The sequence below is a fragment of the Monopterus albus genome, unplaced genomic scaffold (assembly GCF_001952655.1).
Source record: "Monopterus albus unplaced genomic scaffold, M_albus_1.0 scaffold204.1, whole genome shotgun sequence".
Taxonomy (NCBI): Eukaryota; Metazoa; Chordata; class Actinopteri; order Synbranchiformes; family Synbranchidae; genus Monopterus; species Monopterus albus.
The window spans coordinates 382,272-404,281 of NW_018128084.1; the positions used below are offsets into that span (position 1 = coordinate 382,272).

The 22,010-nt window shown below is 39.6% G+C and overlaps 1 protein-coding gene across 1 annotated transcript in view; it reads right to left on the reverse strand.

Annotated features, from left to right (window-relative positions):
• Positions 1-22,010, reverse strand: part of LOC109970658 (cAMP-specific 3',5'-cyclic phosphodiesterase 4B-like) — a 48,645-nt gene that overhangs the window by 21,058 nt on the left and 5,577 nt on the right. Inside the window, exons 3-8 of the mRNA XM_020618379.1 lie at positions 15,036-15,178; positions 9,867-10,114; positions 3,768-3,962; positions 3,626-3,662; positions 2,645-2,715; positions 1,934-1,983 (exon numbers count right to left, since the gene is read on the reverse strand). Coding sequence (XP_020474035.1) covers positions 1,934-1,983; positions 2,645-2,715; positions 3,626-3,662; positions 3,768-3,962; positions 9,867-10,114; positions 15,036-15,077 — 643 coding nt within the window. The 5' untranslated portion in view covers positions 15,078-15,178. The remainder of the gene's footprint in view (positions 1-1,933; positions 1,984-2,644; positions 2,716-3,625; positions 3,663-3,767; positions 3,963-9,866; positions 10,115-15,035; positions 15,179-22,010) is intronic.

Sequence of the window (22,010 nt, forward strand, 5' to 3'; positions counted from 1 at the left end):
CTCTCAGACTACATCTGATTAAAACATTCAAACACTGTGGCATCTATCTTTGACCTTCTCTATCACTCCGTGCAAAAATCTGGCTAAAAACTCAAACTTTGTTGAACCTACTCAATCTTAACCTCACCATCTTCCTATAGGAATTCACACTACTCTCTTGACTTCAGATGCGTTTCATGCTTTTTTTTGGAGATTTTCAGATTCACGGAGATCATAATCAGCAAACTATGCGGAGCAGGTACTGTATCTCAGAAAAAAATCTGTTCACCTTTTCCGGTTGAAGAGCTGACAAACAAAAGAGACAGAAAGCAGCAAAAGGGAGGATATGAGGGCATCTTTCCTTGTGATATTGTTAAATGTTGTAGCCATCAGACCAATCACTATTATTAAGTGGCAGGTGTACTGCATGCCCTATGTATGCTTGAGAAAAACAGCAATATTCTGTGGTGGGACCGGTAAGGTGCTGTACTAAAAACACAAATGTGCTGTGTCTCAGAAGTTTCAGACAAAGTTAATCATTTGTTTATGTCATGGTCTTCTTCTCTTCCCAGTGCGTCATGATGGAAGTAACAGGATGGTTTCACTTGTCAGCAATTACTTAGTTAAGGTTGAGGTTTGTGAGAAGTGTGGAGGAGGAAGGACAATAACAGACTTGTTTTGTATTTCTTCCTGCAACAGGACGCTCCTAGCTGCTCATCTGTGCTGATAGGAAGCAGAGAGCACGCATGTGCAGGCTGTGCTGACGTCAATCGGGGTTGAAGAACCAGTGCAGCAGGAACCAAAATCCCAACCTCCCACCTCACCTGATTTCACTTGTCCTCTCCTCCTTCAAATCTACCTGAATCTCACCGCTAAATGTCTTTCTGTGGCGCTCACCCTCTTTCCAATTATAATGGCAGTGCATGTTTGTGTTGCCATCAACTCATAGTTTCTTTGATGAATAAGTGAAAAGATCACAGCTTCTATCTGCATGTGTAAAAAGGTTCAAAGATAATGCAATTTGTCCTGGGAGTGTAAATATCTCTTACAATATTTACATAAAAATTTTCCTAAGGAATTGTTGTTGTTCTACCAAAAGTCTATCTACACAAAATAAATATTTGAAAACAATAAACAGCATAAAAAAGTACATCTGCCTCTGGTGTAAATTACTCAGAGGTTAGTCTTGGGAAAACTGAAGGAAGGGATACAAAGTGTATTGAGAACAATGAGTATCCACAGTGTGCTACAGCTATCCCAAAAGTTTTTGTAATGGTTTTTCTGACTGTATAGATACTGGTGTTCAAATTTCTGGAAGAAAGTACACCTGTTTATAGTGTTAAAGTACCCAGAGGTTAGTGTTAAGACAAATGAAGCAAAGGGGTACACAGTATAATGAGAACTGTGAGAATCCAGTCTGCCACAGCTATACTAATAGTATTAAGTATCTACACTTGCATTTTGCACTGTCATGTAATTGTTTTAATGTATTAATCCAATTTTCTTTCAACCGTTTCATATATATATGCAAATTTGCTATATAAATAAACTTGCTTTGAAAAGGATTAGCTTGAATGTACATATTTGCATAGTCTTATTTGCTAAGCAGGTAGGAAACAAGTAACTGTAGGCCACTGCAATTCACTGTTTATTACACCTGCATCAAACTGTAAAATGTTGACAACTGTGCAGATTCTAGTCATATTGTGGTCTTTATTTTTTGTTTGGTCATTAGCTTGAGTTTTATCTTTCACAGAGCATTGTCCTTCCCCAGCAGCCAATCTTGATGTTTGACTTCCTAGAACTTACAAAACTACCACAATAAAAACCGTGCAGATCTGCACTGCATAGCATGCATGTTATTGCTCTCCACATTTCCCAGAATCGTTACTTTTGACAAGGGCCCATTTAAACTTCTGTCATCATATAGTGGAAGGCTTACGACCGGACTCACCTGACAGACAGACTCTGGTGACAGAAGGTTGATTTGCAGCAGGAGACCTCCTGCAACCAGAGAGAAGCAAGTCACAAACTATTAAAAACAGAAGCCCTGATGTTTAACAAATGACTGCATTTGTTTTTGTTTTGTTTTTTTTTGCAGTGATTTGGTTTGAGGAGCAGTCACTGTTGCCACAGCACAAACACTAAGCAGAAGCTCCCTCGGTTCTCTGAACTTGTCACAGGTCAGATTTTTTTTTTCTGTGACATTTTATGCACTCAAATGAGGAAGGCTAACCTCCTCTTCCACCAAAAAAAAAAAAAGAAAAAAGAAAAAAATTGAATTAAAAGTCACTGTCGAGTTAATGATCTCAATGCTGCTGCAGCAAATCAGCTGTAGCATAATAAGCAAAAGACTCTTGATGTTTGAATAAAGACTTAGTTCAATGTGACTAACTCCCTCGTTACATTGTAGCATAGTTTTTGATGCACTGGCGCCCCCAAGTGAGGCAAGTTAGCATCTCGAATAGGAGCGCCTAATAATCTAAAAGATGGAGTCCACCAACAGATTTCCTACAAAGAATTTTACCTCATGAATTGTTGCCAAGGATTTCTACCAACACACAAAAGCATCACCATTGAAATCTTCATTGCATAGCTGAAGATGTCCAGTCACATGCAGTCATGCTCACAACAGATACCATTACACAAATATGAGATGACTTACTTATTGGATACACATTGCACATTTGTCAAGGTGATGAAGTTGTTCCTCACAGTCCGAAGGCTTGCCAGAACCTAAAAAGACAACATGAGAAAAAGAATGAGAAGAATGAGCAGAAGTATCGATTGACAAATGTGGGGTTGGAATAAGAAAGGTGTATAGATTTCAAGTTTTTAAGGATTCTCTTTAAATATTTGTGGAAATGCTCAATGGTGCTTGTCACGCCCACTTCCACCCAAAGTGCAACAACTGAGAACAGGACCCAACTGGCTACAGATTAAATCAGGGATGATGAATCTAAAATTATTTTTCCATTGCCAAGCAGATCACGCCATGTCAAATCAAGGCCACCAGGGAAAGATAAGCCAATCATGACTGAGTGACAGGGTAACTTCACAAGCTCTGAAGCTTTCTTGACTCCTGTGAAGCACACTCTGTCAACACATTGTGAAACTCATATGAAATGTTACATACACATCAGTCACGAAGTTAAATATATTAGAGATGTTCAGCCTTAACGACAATAAGAATGTACATTATTATTTAGTATTACCAAAGGTCAAAAGTTTGGACAAACTGTTGATTGGTTTTTAGGTAGTGTGTTAAATAATAATTTTACTGTCACATATTGCACAATAACATTGGCGTTCTACAGATTTAATACCATTACACAGGCTTGTTGGATTTTTACTGCACACATATGAGGCTTAAACTATTAAATTCAGTGAACTGCTGTAGTATTCTGGGGTCCATCTTGAAGAGATGCTATAAGTTTTACAAACCAGTAGATGTCACTGCACTTGCTTTGTTTGAGACCCCAAAGCTTCAAATCTTTATTCTTTTTGACACAAAGACAGTCTTAAGGATTCACCCAGCACTACTCACATCTAAGAAAGACTGTGATTATCAAAAAATGCTACTTAGCAAACCATCATTAAATTACCTATTTGGGGCAGATTTGCTGACTTGTCTATCAACTCTTACCTGGGCAAATGGAGTCACAATTAGGTCCTCCCCATGTCTGAAATGAGATGTGATGAAAACAAACACTGACTGTTGCACACTAACAAAACAGCTGATCATAGTGAATCTGATATTTCAGAGAGCTGTGATGTAAACTACTCACAGTTCTCCAACAATGGAGGAATTTCGGGACAAGGACTTGGGCGATAGGTCATAGTCGCTGTCAGAACGGTACAGGAAGGACTCTCTGCGCTGGCCATGGCTCGCCAGGTTGGGGTGTAGAACCAGACCTGAACTCGGGGACGCCTGCAGATCTGACAGACTGCAGCACAATGATGGCCCGTTCTCCACTTCAAAGCTGGAAAAGTGAAAGATAAACAATGGTAATCAGCACAAAAGTCAGGACTGGGCATTCCTCAGTCAACTTTAAAATCTGACTTGTTACCAATTTCAACTGATATCTATTAATTATAAAGCATTACTCTCACCATGTCACTGTCTCATCAGGCACCAATTTAATCATTTATAGTCAACTTTCAACTCACCATTCTGAACCAAGTACATTCAATAAGCTGCCACTAAGTAATGACTTGCACAAATCCTATCTGGGAAAGAGATGGCTGCATAAACCCTAAAACGATAACTCACTCATGCATCCATGACCTAAAAACAAACTGCTGTGCTCATTAACTAAGCATGCTGTTTACTGCTAGCTTACTCTGTGCTCCATTCAGCTTTGGAAGCAAGAAACTGGCACACAGAGAGAGATGTATGCCTTATGGTGCAATTTCTGGCATATTCTCATGTTTATTTAGCTTTGTTTACACTCAACCAGTGCCCTTTGAAACTTGTATACAGGATTGTATTCTGTCACGTCTACCTGCCAAGGGCCTGCACATGGAAAGCCAATAGCTAAATCTGGAATAAGCATCTCCTGGCATTGCTTGAGATTGTTTTTGTACATGCTCCTTGACAAAATCAAGCCAATAAGGGAAAAAAAAATGTATAAAAATGAACCCAATTCAATTAAACATGTGATTTATGGTGTAAACTAAATGACACTGCTCGTCTTTGGGCTTTTATATAAAACCACATATACAATACAAAAATGCAAAATGATTAAAAAAAAAAACCAAACATTTCTAATCCTTCCACCCAGCATGTTTGCTGATGCCACAATGAAACCACCACAGATGGATATAATCTGTCACCATGGAGTGGGTGCAGGAGAAGAGGACAACATAACTAGATAATCAGGTCAGATGGACTGGAATGTACTGGTCATAATATCAAAAACAAGAGACTGCAAAGCATAAACAGTCTCACTAAATCCATCACTTAGTTTAGATTGTGGTTACACTCAGGATGACAGAAAGTGTAAATTACATAGTGTAACAACCCTAAGATTGTTTAAAGCACATTACTGTTGTAGTGTAAAAAAAAGTTAATAAAAATAACACTCTCACTACGCAACCAACTTCTGTAATCGACTGACCATCCCAAAGGCTGCCTAAGTATTTGTCTGACATTTAGCTCCTGCCTCTAATTTCTGTTCCATGTGGGATTAAATAGCCACATGTCCCACTAACACACTGTTAGCCCCACACCTCTGCTAGAGAAGATCAGGAAAAGAGGGTAAGGTGCAGACTCTAATTACCCACATGCAGAATGATAAACGTCATCTGTGCTGCATGCTATGTCATCGAAATCTCAACCAACATAGCATTGACAACATGCTTTACCTACAGTAATCAAACACAGACAGTGATGAAAAATGGCATACAACGTCTGTAAATCTTGATAACTCACAGCCACAGTCTGGTACAATGGATGAAGTAGAGCTGTAATTGGGCCTGAAAAGTTAGGCCCGACAGGGCCCGAGCCCGGCAAGTACATTTTTGATTTGACAGCCCAACATTATTCAAATGTGCGCACGGCGCGCGCACACAGCATCGCTCAACATGCCTTCTCAACGAGGAATTCACTGTCGTTTTGCTGTAGTATTTTAAGAGAACGTTACATTTCTTGCATTTTACATAACCCACTGGGTCATTGTTCTCGTTATGCACATGTTCAAAATGTTGCCACACCTCAGACTTAGCTGCTGCTGGTGTAACCAAAAAATATACGCCAGAGGCAAGCCTTTGTTTCACCTCATCCATCTTCGTTCTTCGCAATGCAGCTTTCTCACGCTAATTGAAACGCATCACGTGACCACTCATTTAACGCGCGAGCCCGAGCCCGGCCTGAGTAAAAATGATAGAAATTAAGCCCAACCCGTCGGGTGCACGACGGTCAGGTCGGGTTCGGGCTAAGAATTACAGCTCTAGAATGAAGGACGCAGATTAAACTGTTTATGCATTACACTGTAAAGTTCCACTCTACTAGGGGTATGACGAAATCTCATACCATGAGATCATATTAAAACATGATATTTCTCGTTGAGGCAAAACCTGTCCTGGGATACCAGTACATAACATAACCAGTGCAGCAGCCAGTATGACAGAGTGTGACTGTACCTTCACATTAGTGCAGAAAAAATGCAACTCCCTGCTGTGTTTTAATGCACGGGGCTGTGATGGTCGGGGTGTGTGGGGTTGTGGGCAGGAGTGTTGTAGGCCTGTACAAAACGGCCACGTTGTGATGAGTCAACGCAGTGGCTTCATTCACGTTTCCAGCCCATGAGTTTCTATTGGTTAGCCAAGCTGCTAACATATTTCGCCAGTGAATAGCAGTGAATGCTCATGCTAACAAGGTAAACAACAACAACAACAACAACAACAAAAAAACTTCTTTCCCATGAGTGTCCATGTCCAGATCATCCCCATTCATGATTGGTCAGTACAGTGCCTCTGCTGGATGATGTCACTGTCCATTGCAGTGAGGGTCAAAATAGCATACAGTATATGGTCACACACAGCTTCAGATAGAAGTTAGAAGCTGTAAAAAAATTTCTGCATTTGTCACAGTCCCTGTAACATCCAATGACATAGCACTACTTGGTATATGAACTATTAATAAAAAATTGATACTGTATTTTTGAGAATCAGTACAGTATTGCAAAGCGATGTATTATAATACTCATGTGTATCGATATTTTCTTACACCCCTAGTTAAAATATGGTCTGTTCTCATAACCCCAATATCATGCTAATGTATTGTCACACTCCTACAATCTACCAATGATGCAAATGCAGACAGCAAAAAAGAACTAAAATACTTAGTCTATATTAAAGCTTTTGCAAAAGAACACTTTTGGAATAGAAAAGAAAGAAATGTAACAGAAAAGATCACCTAAAAGTCACCTGTGAGCTGAGAGGTGTGCTCCACTGACCACATCCTCACTGAAGTCAAAGCGCCCAATTCTGCACTCAGGGGACCCCTAACATTCTTCTCTCACTTTCACCTCCTCCTTCCTGCTCACTGGGCAACAAAAACACTGATGCTACTCATTCACAACACACAGACACACACACACACTGACAGACTTGTGTCCAGTTCACAAGTTCACAGTCAGATCTGGGCTAGAACACAGGGAACGGACTTGCAGTCACTTTGTGAATCCGCCTGTTCTTTTCCCATCTATACTAAAACCACTGCAGATTAGTCAGGGTGTTTATCATCCCCACCCGCCATTTAGCGGGCTGCCTGTTATGTCCTATAAAAGTAAGTGTGCTAAAGTTCACAGTGAAATGGAATATTTTCATTTATCTGAAGACTATTACTAATGTGCATATGGTGCAGTGTAGATATTTCCAAACAAAATAATTATTCTGTGCCTGCACATAGTAATTGAGAGCCTATAGCTATACCAGGTCACTTCACATCTGTTTAAATTTCACCGCAACAACAGACGGTTTCAGAGAAGAAACAGATCTTTTGACCTTTGCAAGTCTTTTTGATTAGAGACACTGGTTTATTGTGCTCTGTCAAGAATTACAGTAGCATGGTGATCAGAATACAGGAGAGAACAGTGAGGGTGCAGTTCACTCCTGCTATAAAAAAAGGTAGAAGAGTAGGAGTGAGCTGCTTCATGAAGGGACTTTTTGTAGACCAGAGGTGTGTGCGACAAGGTTCCCTAGATATTGTCAAGTGATGTTACAGTCCAGAACGGTCACTAAACATTTAGTTTAAGGGAATAAAAGCCTGGCAGCAAATGTGTCAGTGATAAATGTCTTAATATTGGATGCAAATGTTTCAGTGATAAATGTCTTAATATTGGATGGACAGAACTCTACTCCCTTTCCTTACAAAAGGATTTAAAATAATATGTTCTCATGTTGGCAGAAGACTGCATATTCTGCGTTCATTTACCAGTGTCAGTGTTGATATAAAGCTAAATCCACAACAGAATAGTTAACATTCCAGCTATCTAAATGGGCTGAAAGAAAAAAACAAAAAACAGTGTGACTGAGTGACATCTGGAACACTGAGGGAAACCAGAGCCATCCAATATTATCTGCTTTAAAACAGAGGGGAAAAGAACAAGAATGGTTTATTTATCACTGCTGATTCTAGAGGAAAAATACTTGGCACTCTGCTCAACTTGTACTTTTGAATGTTTCAACAACAACAAAAACATTTTATGATGAAATAATCTCATCGTCTTCTGAATATTTCCAAATAGCACTGTCGCAGCATATGCCTGGAAAACAGCATAGAATTCAGATGTCACTGATCCAACAAAAGTATACTTGTCAAAATTCAAACTTTAAATTCATTTTCTCAGTCGAGGGTCCTAAAGATAAAGCACGTCCTATACTGTATAGATTGTGAAGACCTCTGAGAAAAAAAAAAAATGTACATATGATTTATAGGCCTAAAGTATAAATAACTTTGGCTGGACCTAACTTAAGACGTGGGAAACAAGAGCCAGTTACTATCATATGGAGAGTCTCCACATGTTACTGTCAGGGTCTATTTCCAGTGTTTTAAATACCAGTGATAAATCACTGCTCACCCTAGAGTAAAGACACTGTTGGCAACTTGAAATAAACTACTGCTATTTTATTTAGCAGTTGTGCAAATTTATGAATGAATCCCAAATAATGCATTCAGTTGACAAATAGAGGTAGAAACTGAAAGCACAGCTACTTGAGTTAGATATCTTTTTCTACACACCAACCAATTCTTTATCAGGTATTTGCTACAGTGAAGCGCCCGCAGAGATGCTTGATCACAACCTGCTTGTGTGAATACATCTTGGTGAACTGTATGGCAAAAGTGGCTGGCCAGGAGTAACAGCAACAGCACTGCAAGAAACTGGCTGGTCCAACCCAATCACTCAGTTCCCACCACTGTTTTTCATTAGTAACCGTGCTTTACAACCAAGTCTGGTGCAAGAATTTGTCCTGGCATTTAAAAGCTGCAGCCTTCTCAAAACAGCATAAGAGCCTTTTGTCACTGTTTTTATGTTAAGAAGTTTCTGTATTGTAATCAAACTAAACAAAACAAAGAAGAGACAAAACCACTCCTTCCCTGAGATCACTATAGTCACTCCTGAACAACACAATCAACAAGCTCCTTGACTAGTCAGCAACTGAAAAACAACACATGGAGCATTCACAATGTGATGCAATAAACAGAGACAAGGTTTTCCAGCTCCTGACCTTTAATCTGGATAAATGCAACCCAGGCTTTCAAAAATCAGTCAAGCAGAGCACGAGTGCTGTAGAGATGGAAGCAACAGATGAGTGAGTCAAAGGACAGTACATCAATGAAGAGAGATCATAATCATGTGTAGTTTAGTTGGATGAGTCACAGTGGTTCAAAGAAAAAGGATGTATGTGGCCCATTACCATTTAACTACAGTATGTAAAGTGGTAGCCATCATTAAAAAAGTAATTTGATACATATTCCCTAAAATACAGCTGCCCACTGTATTCTGCCTCAAAAGCAGGCTCAACAATAACAAATGAAAGCTAATTATAGTAATTAGTAGCCTCGGATGTCTTAGAAATGAGCAAAGGTTGTGTACTATTCTGTGGTTATATTTATTACTTAAGAAACAGCTACAACTGAGAAGAAAACAATATGCAAACTACAAATGTTACTGCCAACTTACTGCTCATTTACAAATGTAATGTTTAAACTGGTTGTGAGAAAACATCAAGCTCCCACTGTTACCAACGTTGTTCTGAGACTTAAAGTAAAACAAAATGGAAGCTACTCATAGTTCTGAAGTATTACAACTCTCCTGAGAAGTGCTACCCTAGAATATGCCTGCATGGCATCTGTATGAAAACTGCAAGGCTGTCCTCACCTGTCAGGGTCAGCCTGTGTGATGTCGATGCGAGGCAGAGAGGTGATGGGCAGGCTTGTAGGTCTGGTTCGGGTCACTGGGTCTTCCTCAGGTGTGAGTGGGCGGCCTCGGTCTCTCTCCTTTTCTGCCTGTCGCCATGACAACGGAGGCAGCTGCAGGTTGCCAGAAAACCGCCTGTGGACTTTGCACACCTCTACACCGAGGGTGTTACCTGAGGAAAATTGTCCCACAGCAGGCTCCTTATTGTCCTAAGAATAAAAAAATAATGAGTGAATCACTGGGTTACAATGGGAAACTAAAACATAATATAGTTCCTCCTCCAGAAAGCCTTTGTGGCAAATAAAAGAGATGTAGCAGCAGACACAAATATGGCTGTTATACAGGGACTTTAAGAGGTACAACAAAATGGACACTCTGCTCTGCACATGTCCTTGATTTAACAAAATACTCCACAGTACATTAGCTACATTTATGTTTTGTGCTCTTCTTTACACAGACAAAATAAACTGTATAATCAAAGTCTATTTTAGCCCCCCCTGCACCTGAGCTGCCAATTGACATTTATATGAAGCTGTGCTTTTTAGAAATTGTGTATTTAATGCATCTAGTTGAATGTGAATGTTCTGGCAATGAGCTCTGGGTGCTTCACTGTAACGACAGGTTTTAAATAAGCTGGGACACTGAGGAAACAGAGGAGAGCTCCCAGAACTCATTCTGCATTCATCACCATCCACTTTATGTTTGCTCCATGCAAGGGTAAATGAAACATGCCGACAGGTTTCAAATGAACAAGGGAGATACAGAGGCTCAATGTCGCGGGGGAAATGGAGGATCGAGGAATTCCTAGAGCGTAGCTGCCGCAAACAAGTAATCATTTGTCTCTTTTATGTCTGTGAGGCACAGGAAAGTAGATGGGAAAAGAGTGTGAAAGAAAGTGGTTGACAGTGAAAGAGTGGCTCTGTGACATCAGTGTGAACAGCTCACCACAATTTGATCAAATCAAGCCTGCACACAATCCGCTGCTAATTCTCTCTCGACTGACAGGGTCTGCTTTAATGCAGCTGCTGGTTGCTAGTTGGTATTATAGCCCAACCGATACTGGATTTGTTAAGGTGATATTGATATTTTACGGCTTTAAAAGGTCAGATAAATTGGCCAATAGTAATTATTTTTAAACATAATGATCTTGATAGTGATTTTTAAAAAGGACCGTAACCAAGTGGGGCATGTTACTGTTTAAAAAACAAATCAGTTTGTCAGTAATGGACAAACTATGTAACAGTGATACTGTTCTTACATCTCTGTTCCGCAATTTCTTATTAATCATTGGCCAACATTCTCTGCACTAATACTGATATAGCTGCAATAAGTTAATAGCAAATCCTTACATTTGAAAACCCGAGCCTGTGAATTTTAAATAAATTATCAAAACTGTTAGTTTTCTGTCACTTGACTTGTTAAATGATTTCAGCTCTAGTAAGTACAAATGAAACAATATTTGTCAACCTAAAGGACTGAATGAAAAATAAAAAAATAAAAATCGCAAATTTGGGTCAAAAAAAGAAAAAGAAATCACCTGCTATAAATAGAAATCATGACTGGTAGCATTTGTCTAAGCTTTCTAAGAAGCCAAAAGGACCACTGTGAGAACATATGTACATGCATCCTGTCTAGGTGATGCACCCAGAAACAATAAATTAGGGCTGTAGCAATTATTCGACTTAATCGATTATGATAATTAGTCGATTTGCATATTAATCGTCGACTTGTCATATGTAGGAAACAAACAAAAAAAATTGTAAGACAAGTTTCAGTTTCACACTCCAGAGCAGATGGTGGCGGTAATGCACCAAAAGCTGGATGCCAACTGCCCTTTAAAAGGACTCAGAAGAAGATAAGTAGGAAGTAGGAAGTAGGCAGTAATGCGAGCATGGATACACATAGCATTAGCAGCATGGCGTGTCCGGGTAATTTGAAAATACCGTGACTGCTGCCATCAAATGTTTGGCAGTATTTTAAACAGATACCAAACAACATGGTGCTCTGCCAGCTCTGCAAAGCAGAAATTGTGTTTCACAACACCAGCACCATGCACGAGCATTTGAAAAGGAAACATCCCGGGGCAGTTTCTCAGGACAACAGCGGAAGCAAGACGGCACCGTAAGTTCTGTTTACTTTGCATATTTTTCCTACCAAATGTAACAGTATTAGCTTTATACGGTACAAAGAATGTGTTCTCGTCGGTAATTTTTTATCTTTTGTTAAACGTTTCTTCTGCCTGCAGCACTGCTGCTGTTAAACTACTGTCGGGAGGGCGAGAGTGAATATGCGGGAATACGATGTTTGTACAAACGCAAATACAAATGAAATAGTCCACAGTAACATTGCAATTTGTTAAATCTCTATTACACATATACACATTTTCTAATTATGCCACTTTTTATCCCGTTGTCTGTTTCAGGACCCCACGACAAAAAAAAAAAAAAAAACTATTATTCGACTAATCGAAAAAATGATCGTTAGATTATTTGACAGAAAAATAATCGTTAGCAACAGCCCTACAATAAATACAAGTTACTTCTCCCAAGGTAGCCAACAAAACTGTCATTTGCTCCTATTCTTTTTTTTTTTTATAATGCATTAAGAAGAGTTCAGTGATTCAAGTTCAAATTGGCTCTTTGTCATGTACATAAAGTAATGTGGATATCCGAACCGAGCCCGGTGGGATCCTGTCAGTACCTGAGGGGTACAATCTCAACTTTGTCAGGCTCGGGTTACATCCGGACAGAAATATGCATCCCAAACCATGTTTTAAACACAGATCCTGTCTGAAAATTAAAAACAGAAGTGTTGTGAGTCCTTTGTTTATTACCTTTGGCATTTCATCTCGCAAACTAAAAAATTAATAAGGGAGTAGGTGAAGTGACACAGAATGGTGTCATATTATTTGACTGAAAGCCAACTGTGATCTAAGAAAACAAGAGAATGAAGATGACAAAGAGGAAAGCATCCCACCTCCTCTTTCCAGTAGAAGATATGGATGCTAATGGCAGAGACGCCAGTTGGGGAAGCAAAGGAGAAACATGAATGAGAGAGCAAACTCCAGAAGAAAAAAGTGAGCCCACAAAGAGTGAAAGGTGAACGTAGCAAATGGAAGAGACAGAGAGACCACAGACACCAATTTCCATCTGCCTTCCATTCTGATCATCAGTAAAACATAGCTCTACTGTCTCTCTCTCCTGCTCCTTCAGTCTGCCTGAGTTACTGTGTCTGTCTTCTACAAAACAAGCTTTCCTGTCCCAGGGAACCTGCTGAAATTAAATCTGGCAAAACTCAACTCCATTCCAACAACTCTGATTTGTGCCACTGCTGCTTCACTGCCAAATTCAGTTGTGTATTGATAGGACATACATTTCTGCTTCTTCATTGATCTCTTGTCTAGATGACATCAGGAAGAGGAAGCTCCACTGATTTATTCCGAGTGCAAGATAAGGATGCAGTAGATCATTTTAGAATTAGTAAATCTAGAAATCTGGGATTTATCAGACATGCCAGAACATGATCATAAAAGGACAGGAACTGTGATGAATGTAAAACAACAAGTATGAGACCGAGGTAGTGTAGCTCCGGTGTCAGAGGTGGAGTGGGTGTTTTCCTTTTTTGGCTGCAGAGCCTGAACAACTCCAGTTGTTCTCTGGCAGGCTTCCAAAAAGCCTTTTTGAAGAGGTGATATAATTGAGACAGCTTTAAGAGTGAAGTTCTAATAGCAAGGCTTGATGTGGTGGCAGAATTATTCAGTCTCAGAACCAAAAGAAAAGAAAGGGCCTACATTAATTATTAAGGTGCTATAGAATCTGAATAGGAGAATAGGACACTCAAAGGCCTTGAATAACTAAGAACAGCAAATGTTAATACAGAACCCCATTTATCATTTTTATGAAATGGTGAATGAATTGTTGTTGATGAATTGTGTAAACAGCAGGAACAAAGATGGAAATAGGTCTGTGCTATGCCAGACAAAGTCTGATACGTTGTATTATTATAATGTTGTCAACAAATCAAATGACTGATCAAATTGCTGCCATACAGTCAGTGTTTGTTGCTTTGCTGAAACGCCACAGTGCCTCGCATACATCTTTGGCTTTGGGAAATCCTAGAGGAACTACTGAATACTGCAAGCATGAAAGCTGTTACAAGTATAGTATTACTGTCTGTTAAAATACTCTGACACACAAACAGTTTAAGCATTGAAGATGCCCGCACAAACATTCCTGCCAGAAAAGTAGCGGAAGAACACTGGATGCAAATAAAAGGTTTTAAAAACATGTTTGCTTTTAAATATATATATATATTTAATCACTCTTGACATTATGGTCATTATACTGTAATAAATTTCCTATTTCCTCTGTAAAACAAAAAAGTGACAAATGAACACCATTAAATAAATTTACAATATTTTTCCACTATCATAAATTTTCACTAGTTAGCATGTTATGAATCTAGCATTTAGCTTGGTCTCTGAGCTGCTGGTGGACAATGTCAAGATAAATGATCTGTGGTGCCTGCCCAGTGACAAACACCAGTGGTGTAGAGGATAAACAGGCCTCTCGGTCAGATCTCTGTCCTTCCTCCTCTTAACCATGATTCATAGATCCTGTCTGTGTCCTAAATGTCTCCTGGTGTGAACTGCCTTCTTCCTTCTGCTCTGCCTCCTTCTTGTAATCTTCACATCAGTTCTCAACTCTCCACCATCATAACTCTGTCATACAGACCCACAACACACTGTCCTTCACCCCCATCTCTGTTCCAGCACACACACACACACACACACACACACACACACACACACACACCATATCGCTCCCTGCAATGTGTCCTGCCAGATACTGGTCTGTTGTGTACAGTACAGAGTCATCTACTCATGAGTCACCTACCACCACACAGACAACCTGCACCTCAATTCCTCAGTGTATTCTCACTAGAACTCACTGGAGAAATAGAGGGAAGAATAATGCTATAAAATTTAAAGTAACTATGCAAAATTGGAGTGAAAACTTTGGAAGCAAGATGCAGAATTTCAAATAAAAAGAAATCATGAGAAGTTGTGTAATGAATGCATGGATGGGCTCAGAGTTGCATAGATGGATGGCTGGAAAAATCAGTACTTACATCGCCTCTTGTAACCCCCTGTGCACTCCTGCTTTTCTTCATCTTGAGGGATGCTCAGCCAGTCTCTCTCTCTCTCTCTTTCTCTGTGCCTCTGATCCTCTTTGAAAATGCTTCTCCTGCCCAGGACAGCCTCACCAGTACGCCTGCACATAGAAAGCAGAGAGGAGGCAGGGGAAACTATAAATTTACCAGTTCCAAACATTATTCTGCCTCCCTCACAGCAAACAAAGTGTCTGCAGTTGTTGTCAAACTTAGGTTATTGTTCTGACTTTGTGATGCAGTTTTGGCTTAACTAACTACAATAGTATACACTGCATTTGGCAAAAAGCAGATATTACAAAAACTGAGGGATTACTTGTCTCAGCAGCTACAAGTCTTTTCCCCTGTAGGAATCTATCAACATATAACAAAATTTGTACACTCTGTCTCCTCATTCTGCTTTAGCAAAGCAAGATAGGTTTGGCTTCTGTTTGTTCATTTGTTCAATACAGTCTCCATTAGGGGCCGATATTGGTGCACAAGCAATTAATGATCTCCACTGTAGTTCACCTGACACTCACTGGTGTGTCTGAGGAGCGCAGCCCCGCTCTTGCATTAACAGTGGAAAAGTAGCGGAATGGACAGGATCAAGCCTTCAGGTTACACTGGATTATGGGTGTGGGAAGTTCCAGATTACAAATCTTTTAAGATTTGTTTTTGGTGGAAAAGCGCTAGTAGACATTCATACTGTAGTGAAATAAGTGAGACAGAATAGTATGGCTTAAAAACCTGTTCAATATTAGTTTCAAGAATATCATGTGTAATATTCAACACTAATACTCTATTGGAGGAATTTATTCTCTCTGGGCTCAACCTCTGTGCTGAGACATCGGTCCCCCAGGGTAAAATGCAATATAGATTATCTTTTGTTCCTAGTGCAACTGATGCACTTAATAAATTTTGGCTGTACTGCTTAGCAGCAATGTATTATGGTCATTCTCACTTTGGATTAAGTCCTGTTTGCACTGCTCAATAGCACCTTACTACCACACACACACACACACACACACACACTATACTGGATAATTTCTATGAACACTTATATTTTATCCGTTACGGCTGTGATCAGTGTCCCCTGTTCTCTTATATTTTGTGTTCATGTTTTCCTTGTCTGCTATTACACGTCAAATTTTTCCTCAATTTTCCTAATTTTTTTGTTATTTTGATGTCACATAACTGCATAATCATACTAAATGCTGAGTATGTTTTTGTTTGTTTTCAGCATAAAGTGTCTGCCCACTCAGACTTTTCATCCGGTCTCTTGGTCTCTCTTCCCCTTTTCATGTTGCAAATATCCCACCCCCAACCGCCAAGTATAACATCTCAGCAGTAGGGAGATGTGTTCAATAATGCATAAGGTTGCAATGTCCGTCATACTTGTGATAAAGGAGTTTCCAGTAGATGGTTAAGGATGGTTACTGTCATGACCAGAAAGGTCTATCCACATGAAAAATGTACAGTCAGCCATCCATTAATAAAATCCTGGTCTTGGAGTAGCTGAAACCTGCAAATGGCATTTTTGTTTGATGAACAACTTAAATGAATTGATTATGGGTTGTCAATTAATTTCCTGTCAAATAGCTGAATTAATCAAATCATTTCAGCACCACTATTCTTCCAGTTTATTCATACAGTATGTAGCATACTGTCTGGCTACTGTATGACACTAACATTGCACTAGATTTATTAACTCATGCTCATTTCAAATCATGTGTTAGGTTGGAATTTCCCTTATTTATGGAAGCCTTAATAACAGCACATAGTTGAGTGGTTTGAAAGGACACATCAGTGATCTGAAGTTTTACCTGCACCCAAGGAAAAGCAATCTTCCTTTTAAAACTACTAAGAGATGAAGCATTCGTTAGATAATTATCTGTTTGTAAGGCTTGTTCCGTGCTATCAGCACTTCAGTGAAAAGGTCAAGGTCTCCCAGTACATCTAAAAGAATGAATTAGCTGAAGAATGTTTAAGCACAAAACCCAAGAGCCCACTCAGTTCTAGAGAAATCCTTGAACAAAAGACACTGGATTCAAAGAGCATCAGTGTCTCACTTTGGGGCATGCTTCTGCCTCCACTCTTGAGAAAAACAAGCTTAAAGTGACCTCTCATCCTAGTAACCCCAGATATAGGCCATCCCTATGGTGGCTACCCGAACCTCTACAAATAATTGGTTGCTGATGTGAAGCGGGCAACAGAATGCACGATCACGAGGCAGCACTCGAGATCCTGATTATCAGGCTTTGGCTTGGATATCGAGAAGAACACCAGGGATCATTGTGCTAGGCATACATCATCACTGCAAAAGGGAACAAAACAGACTGAAGAAGGATGCTTTTCCTTAAATTACAATCAATGAACAGACTGTTTTAAAGCATTTATTTCTTCCATTTAAAGTTTTGAAGGATGATTTAAGAATGTCTAAGTGCAGTGTAGGCACACTGGAGAGAAAAGGCTCCATTCCAGATTAATCTTACTATCCCGGCATCGTAAGAAAAGGTTACAGTCAGTGCAACCTGTTAAGTTGATTGAACACAGGCCAAAAACATTTAAGACATTTGTGCCACAGCTTCTGGCACTGAGTCAGTGTGGAAGAGCAATAACACAGAGCATCTCCATATTTATTGCTAAAGACATGAAGCCATTTTCGGTGGCTGAAGATCAATGTTTTCAAAAACTTGTCAACACATTGGAGCCCAATTTATTTCGCAGTTCCTGTTATCTCATTTCCATGTGAGCATGTTTTTCAACCGTAAGAGATAATGTGAACTACCAATGGTCCCAACTTCTGCCTGAAAATGCTGACATGCCGATTTTCTTTCTTAAAAAAACAAAAAAAAAACAAGCAGGGTTTTGTGGCCTCGCCACAAGTGTAACTGTAGTTTGGCAAGTGATTTTCCAACCAGAGTTAATATTTACTCATCTTTATGAGGTCATTGTTTATACATTGGGGTCTTTGTAAAGAAAGACCTATAACCAACAAATACTTTAAAATATTTATTAATTTACATACCTAAAACAGAATAAATAACACTGAAAGTTTGTTTTCCTCCTTCTGTGTTGAATACTGTATATCATGAGTGTATATAACCCTAAGCCCTCTATTGTCAGTTGAACCCAATCGTGAGCTGGCTGCATCTTTATACCCCTAGTAAATAGTGCATTTTGGGATTTGGACTGCTGAGGCCTGGATCTGAGATTGTTAACTGCTATGAGTATTTTTATGCTTTTACTGATACTCTGTAGTGGATTTCTTATACACAATATACTGTTATATTGCATACATCTATATTTCTCCAACACAATGTTAATGCTCTAAAAGCAACTTGCAACACAACCATGCAACCAGTGTTTGCACTTTTTACACATTTTAAATCAGAGGTCAGCAAGACTGCACCGTTACCTACATGAATGCTCAATCTGTGTTGCACAGCATATGCACAGTGTAGGGATGCAGGGTCAGTCAGCAGCTGTCATACATCTAACATTGCCAGACACCCACAAAAAGGCAGTTTTTGTGGCACCCAAACAAAGAAGGCTCAACAAACCATGCGTGGAACTGCACCGATATTAAGTTCAATTGCTCTGTAGTCTGATAATGAGTTTCCAAAGCCAGCTGTGTGCCACAGCCACCATACATAAACTTTGCAGTGGTCACTTATTAATGTCAGGCATACTGTTAAATGAAGGAAACATTAAGAACAAAACTCAAAGAATGAGGCATACATCAATTAGACAAACTGACTCAAGCTTACCCAACTTTGATCCATTCAGTGAAAAAACCAATCTGCATTCTATGCACGACTTCCAATGCTCCCTCATCAAACTGAGAGCTAAATGTAGAAGTAAGCAAAACTGGTTTAGTATAGCTGTTGATTCCACCCACATTTATTCAATCTACACAACAACACACCCACTTTATTCACACCTCGGGAACAGCAATTTGAACACAAGGCATGACTCGTCTACACCAGTTTAAAAATTGCTTCCCAGTCACTGATGTGTCCACAGATACTTTGAAACACTGTCTGACAAATCTTCTCCAAAAGAGTTGAGCTGAACTGTAATGGCTAACTAAAAGAGATGATGCAGTCTTGTTTCATCCCTTCAGACATATATCTAAGATATAATCTTCTCTCCTTCTGACCTTGAATATAATAGCCATGCCTCTGACAAGAAGGCCTACTGAGAACTGAAATATAGCTCACCGAGGAATCGACCAAAGTCACCATCATGCTAAATATTTAGTTCAAAGATGGTATATCATCATATATCACAGTGGAATCATTTTACAACACATTCTGAAAGCATGTAAACATTTTATTATTTGTCATCTTTCTTATTCTTTGCCTTCAGTGTAGCTGAAGGTTAGGAAAAGCACAGTGGACAATCCCTAGAAGCAAACAAAAAAAAAAGCCCGGCCTCATCTCTTTTGCCCCGAGCTTACAAAATCATCTGCCTGCAGCACAATGGCTTCAAACTCACCATCTTCTTTCAACTACACAGTTACTAGGTTTCTCAGAGGATAACAGCTCAAGTAGCATGTAAAACAGCACCTGTATTATTGTCATTAGTAGGGGTGTGACTATACACTAGGCTCAAGTGACAAGACACAATATTGGTATCACAAGAATGAGACGTGACTTTAACACTATTTAAAAAAATAATAATAATAATAATCTTTAATGACGAAATAGTCTTTTATTCATCTGAAAGTCACAAAATGCTAAGCAGGGCAAGTGCATTTTGAAATGTTTTAACTAATCATCTTGTAATGAATGTCACTTCAGTTCTACTTGCTGAGTGTGAATTACCATATACAGTAAAAGACAACAATATGAAAGCACTGTAAAAGGTTTTGCCACAAACTCAGCTGACTGGTTTCTCTCCTATGATTTCACAGGAGTCTCTTCAGGCCTTATAACTATGCATGAGCTTCTAACATCTATCTGATGCTGTTGTGTGACCTTCTATGCCATTTTCACCCATGCCGCACCACACCGGTCAGTGACATCATCCAGCAAAGGCACTGCATTGACCAATCACATATGAGGGACGATCGGGACATGGTCGCCCATAGGAAGAAGACTCTTTTGTTTAGCAGCATGGCTAACCAAGGCTTAACAGAAACTAATGGGGTCAAAAAGTGAATGAAGCCACTCACTTTGACTCATCACAACATGGTTGTATGGTACATGCCTACAACACTCCCCCCAGAACAATTTTGATAATCAATTCATCCTTTAAACAAAGTGTTACCATATAGTAAAATTGCTAATGTACATGTAACTTTAAGGGTCTAAATGTCAGCATCATTTATTCTATCATATAAATGAAGTAGACATCTATAAAAGAAGACTGAGTTTTACATTCTTTTTAACTGTGCCCCAAAAGACATCTTTGATCTGTTAGTGAATAAAAAAACCAACACCTAAATCAAGACCTGTCAACTTCACTGAACAATCTACAAAGAGTCACAGTGGAAACTCCTAATTTTGTATTTGCATTTAACACAGCGGAGCAGATTCCAGCAGAAATTAACATTTCAGTCAAGTGTAGACTGAGAGGAGTTTGTTGAGGAAGGACAGAAACAGCACACCAATTTGTGGCAGCTGATGGATGACGTCACTGTGGAGGCCACGTGCAGGGAACCCACTGCCCCACTGTACAGACACAAAGAAACTGAACAGACCAGACCCTGTGGGCCACATGTCTCAAGGTCATTTTAGGACTGTTCTGCTGTCACATCATGTCATTGGAAATACCATCACTAGTCATGTCATGGGAACGTCACTCTTTCAATGGGAGGGCAGACTAATTTCAAGCTCTGTTGTCTTATTTAGTCTGAAATTTAGCATGATTTAGATATGTTACATCTCTCTAATGTAATAATGATGACTAAATTGCCTCCTCTGCTATACTGTTAGCCACAATGTGCTCCTTTGTTCAAATTCAGCATTCATGACAGATACTTTTCCCTTTTCTTTTAAATTCAGTGAAAGAGAATAAATAGTTAATTCATCATGCGCCTTTAGTGCTGTGCTACCGAGTGAAGACAAAGACATACCAGGCTGTTTTAAAAAAGAAAAAAAAAAAAAAAGAAAAAATGAGAAAATCTGGTGGGCCTGGACACATACAGTAGCAACTGTGACAGTGGATGAGTCTGTTTGATTGGAGTTGCTGAAAAAGCCCAGTGATTAAGAGGGAGTGCCTCTCTGTCGAGTGTATCAACCCACACACACATGTTGTATACTAATTACCCCGGTGTATTCAGTTCACTCTATTTAACATCTATTAAGGTATTGTGATTGAAGTACTGTGTGTGTTTTTATTAGTTATTCATTCACTAGATGAAGCTTTCCGTTGCTAATGTGGACGTAAACCCTTTAGATCACAACTGAGACAGATGTGACCTGTGCTCTTGGAGGTAGAAGTGAGCAAATCAAAAATGACTTACCTCCACAGTTATACACAAGGTGGCTGTGTACTTCCTGCTCACCACTTTTACAGAATATATAGTCATTTTTACACTGACACCCTGCACTACTGCAGTTCAAAAGGGTCGCCAATATCCCGCCCTTGTGCTGTTCATACAGATCAAGCTAAGGCCAGTATAATCGCGGGCCAGCGGAGGCCAGGATTCCACACCAGAGGTGGGACGCGACGTTGCTCTGCGGCAACTGTGATGCAAGTTTTACGCCAGGGGCCCGTTTCAAGAAGGAGGTTTAACAAACTCAGAGTTCAAACCTGAACTCTGAGTTGACTTACCCAGAGTTGGAAAACTTGAAAAGAGTTGGTTTAATCAACTCTGAGTAGTTTGACTCAGAGTTAGGCGCGTGCCACGCGACTATAAAAAGCCCTGAACAATGGAGTGAAGACATTACGAGTCACCATGGCAACAGGACCAAGCAAAAATAGGTCTGCGTTTTTTCCCCCCGA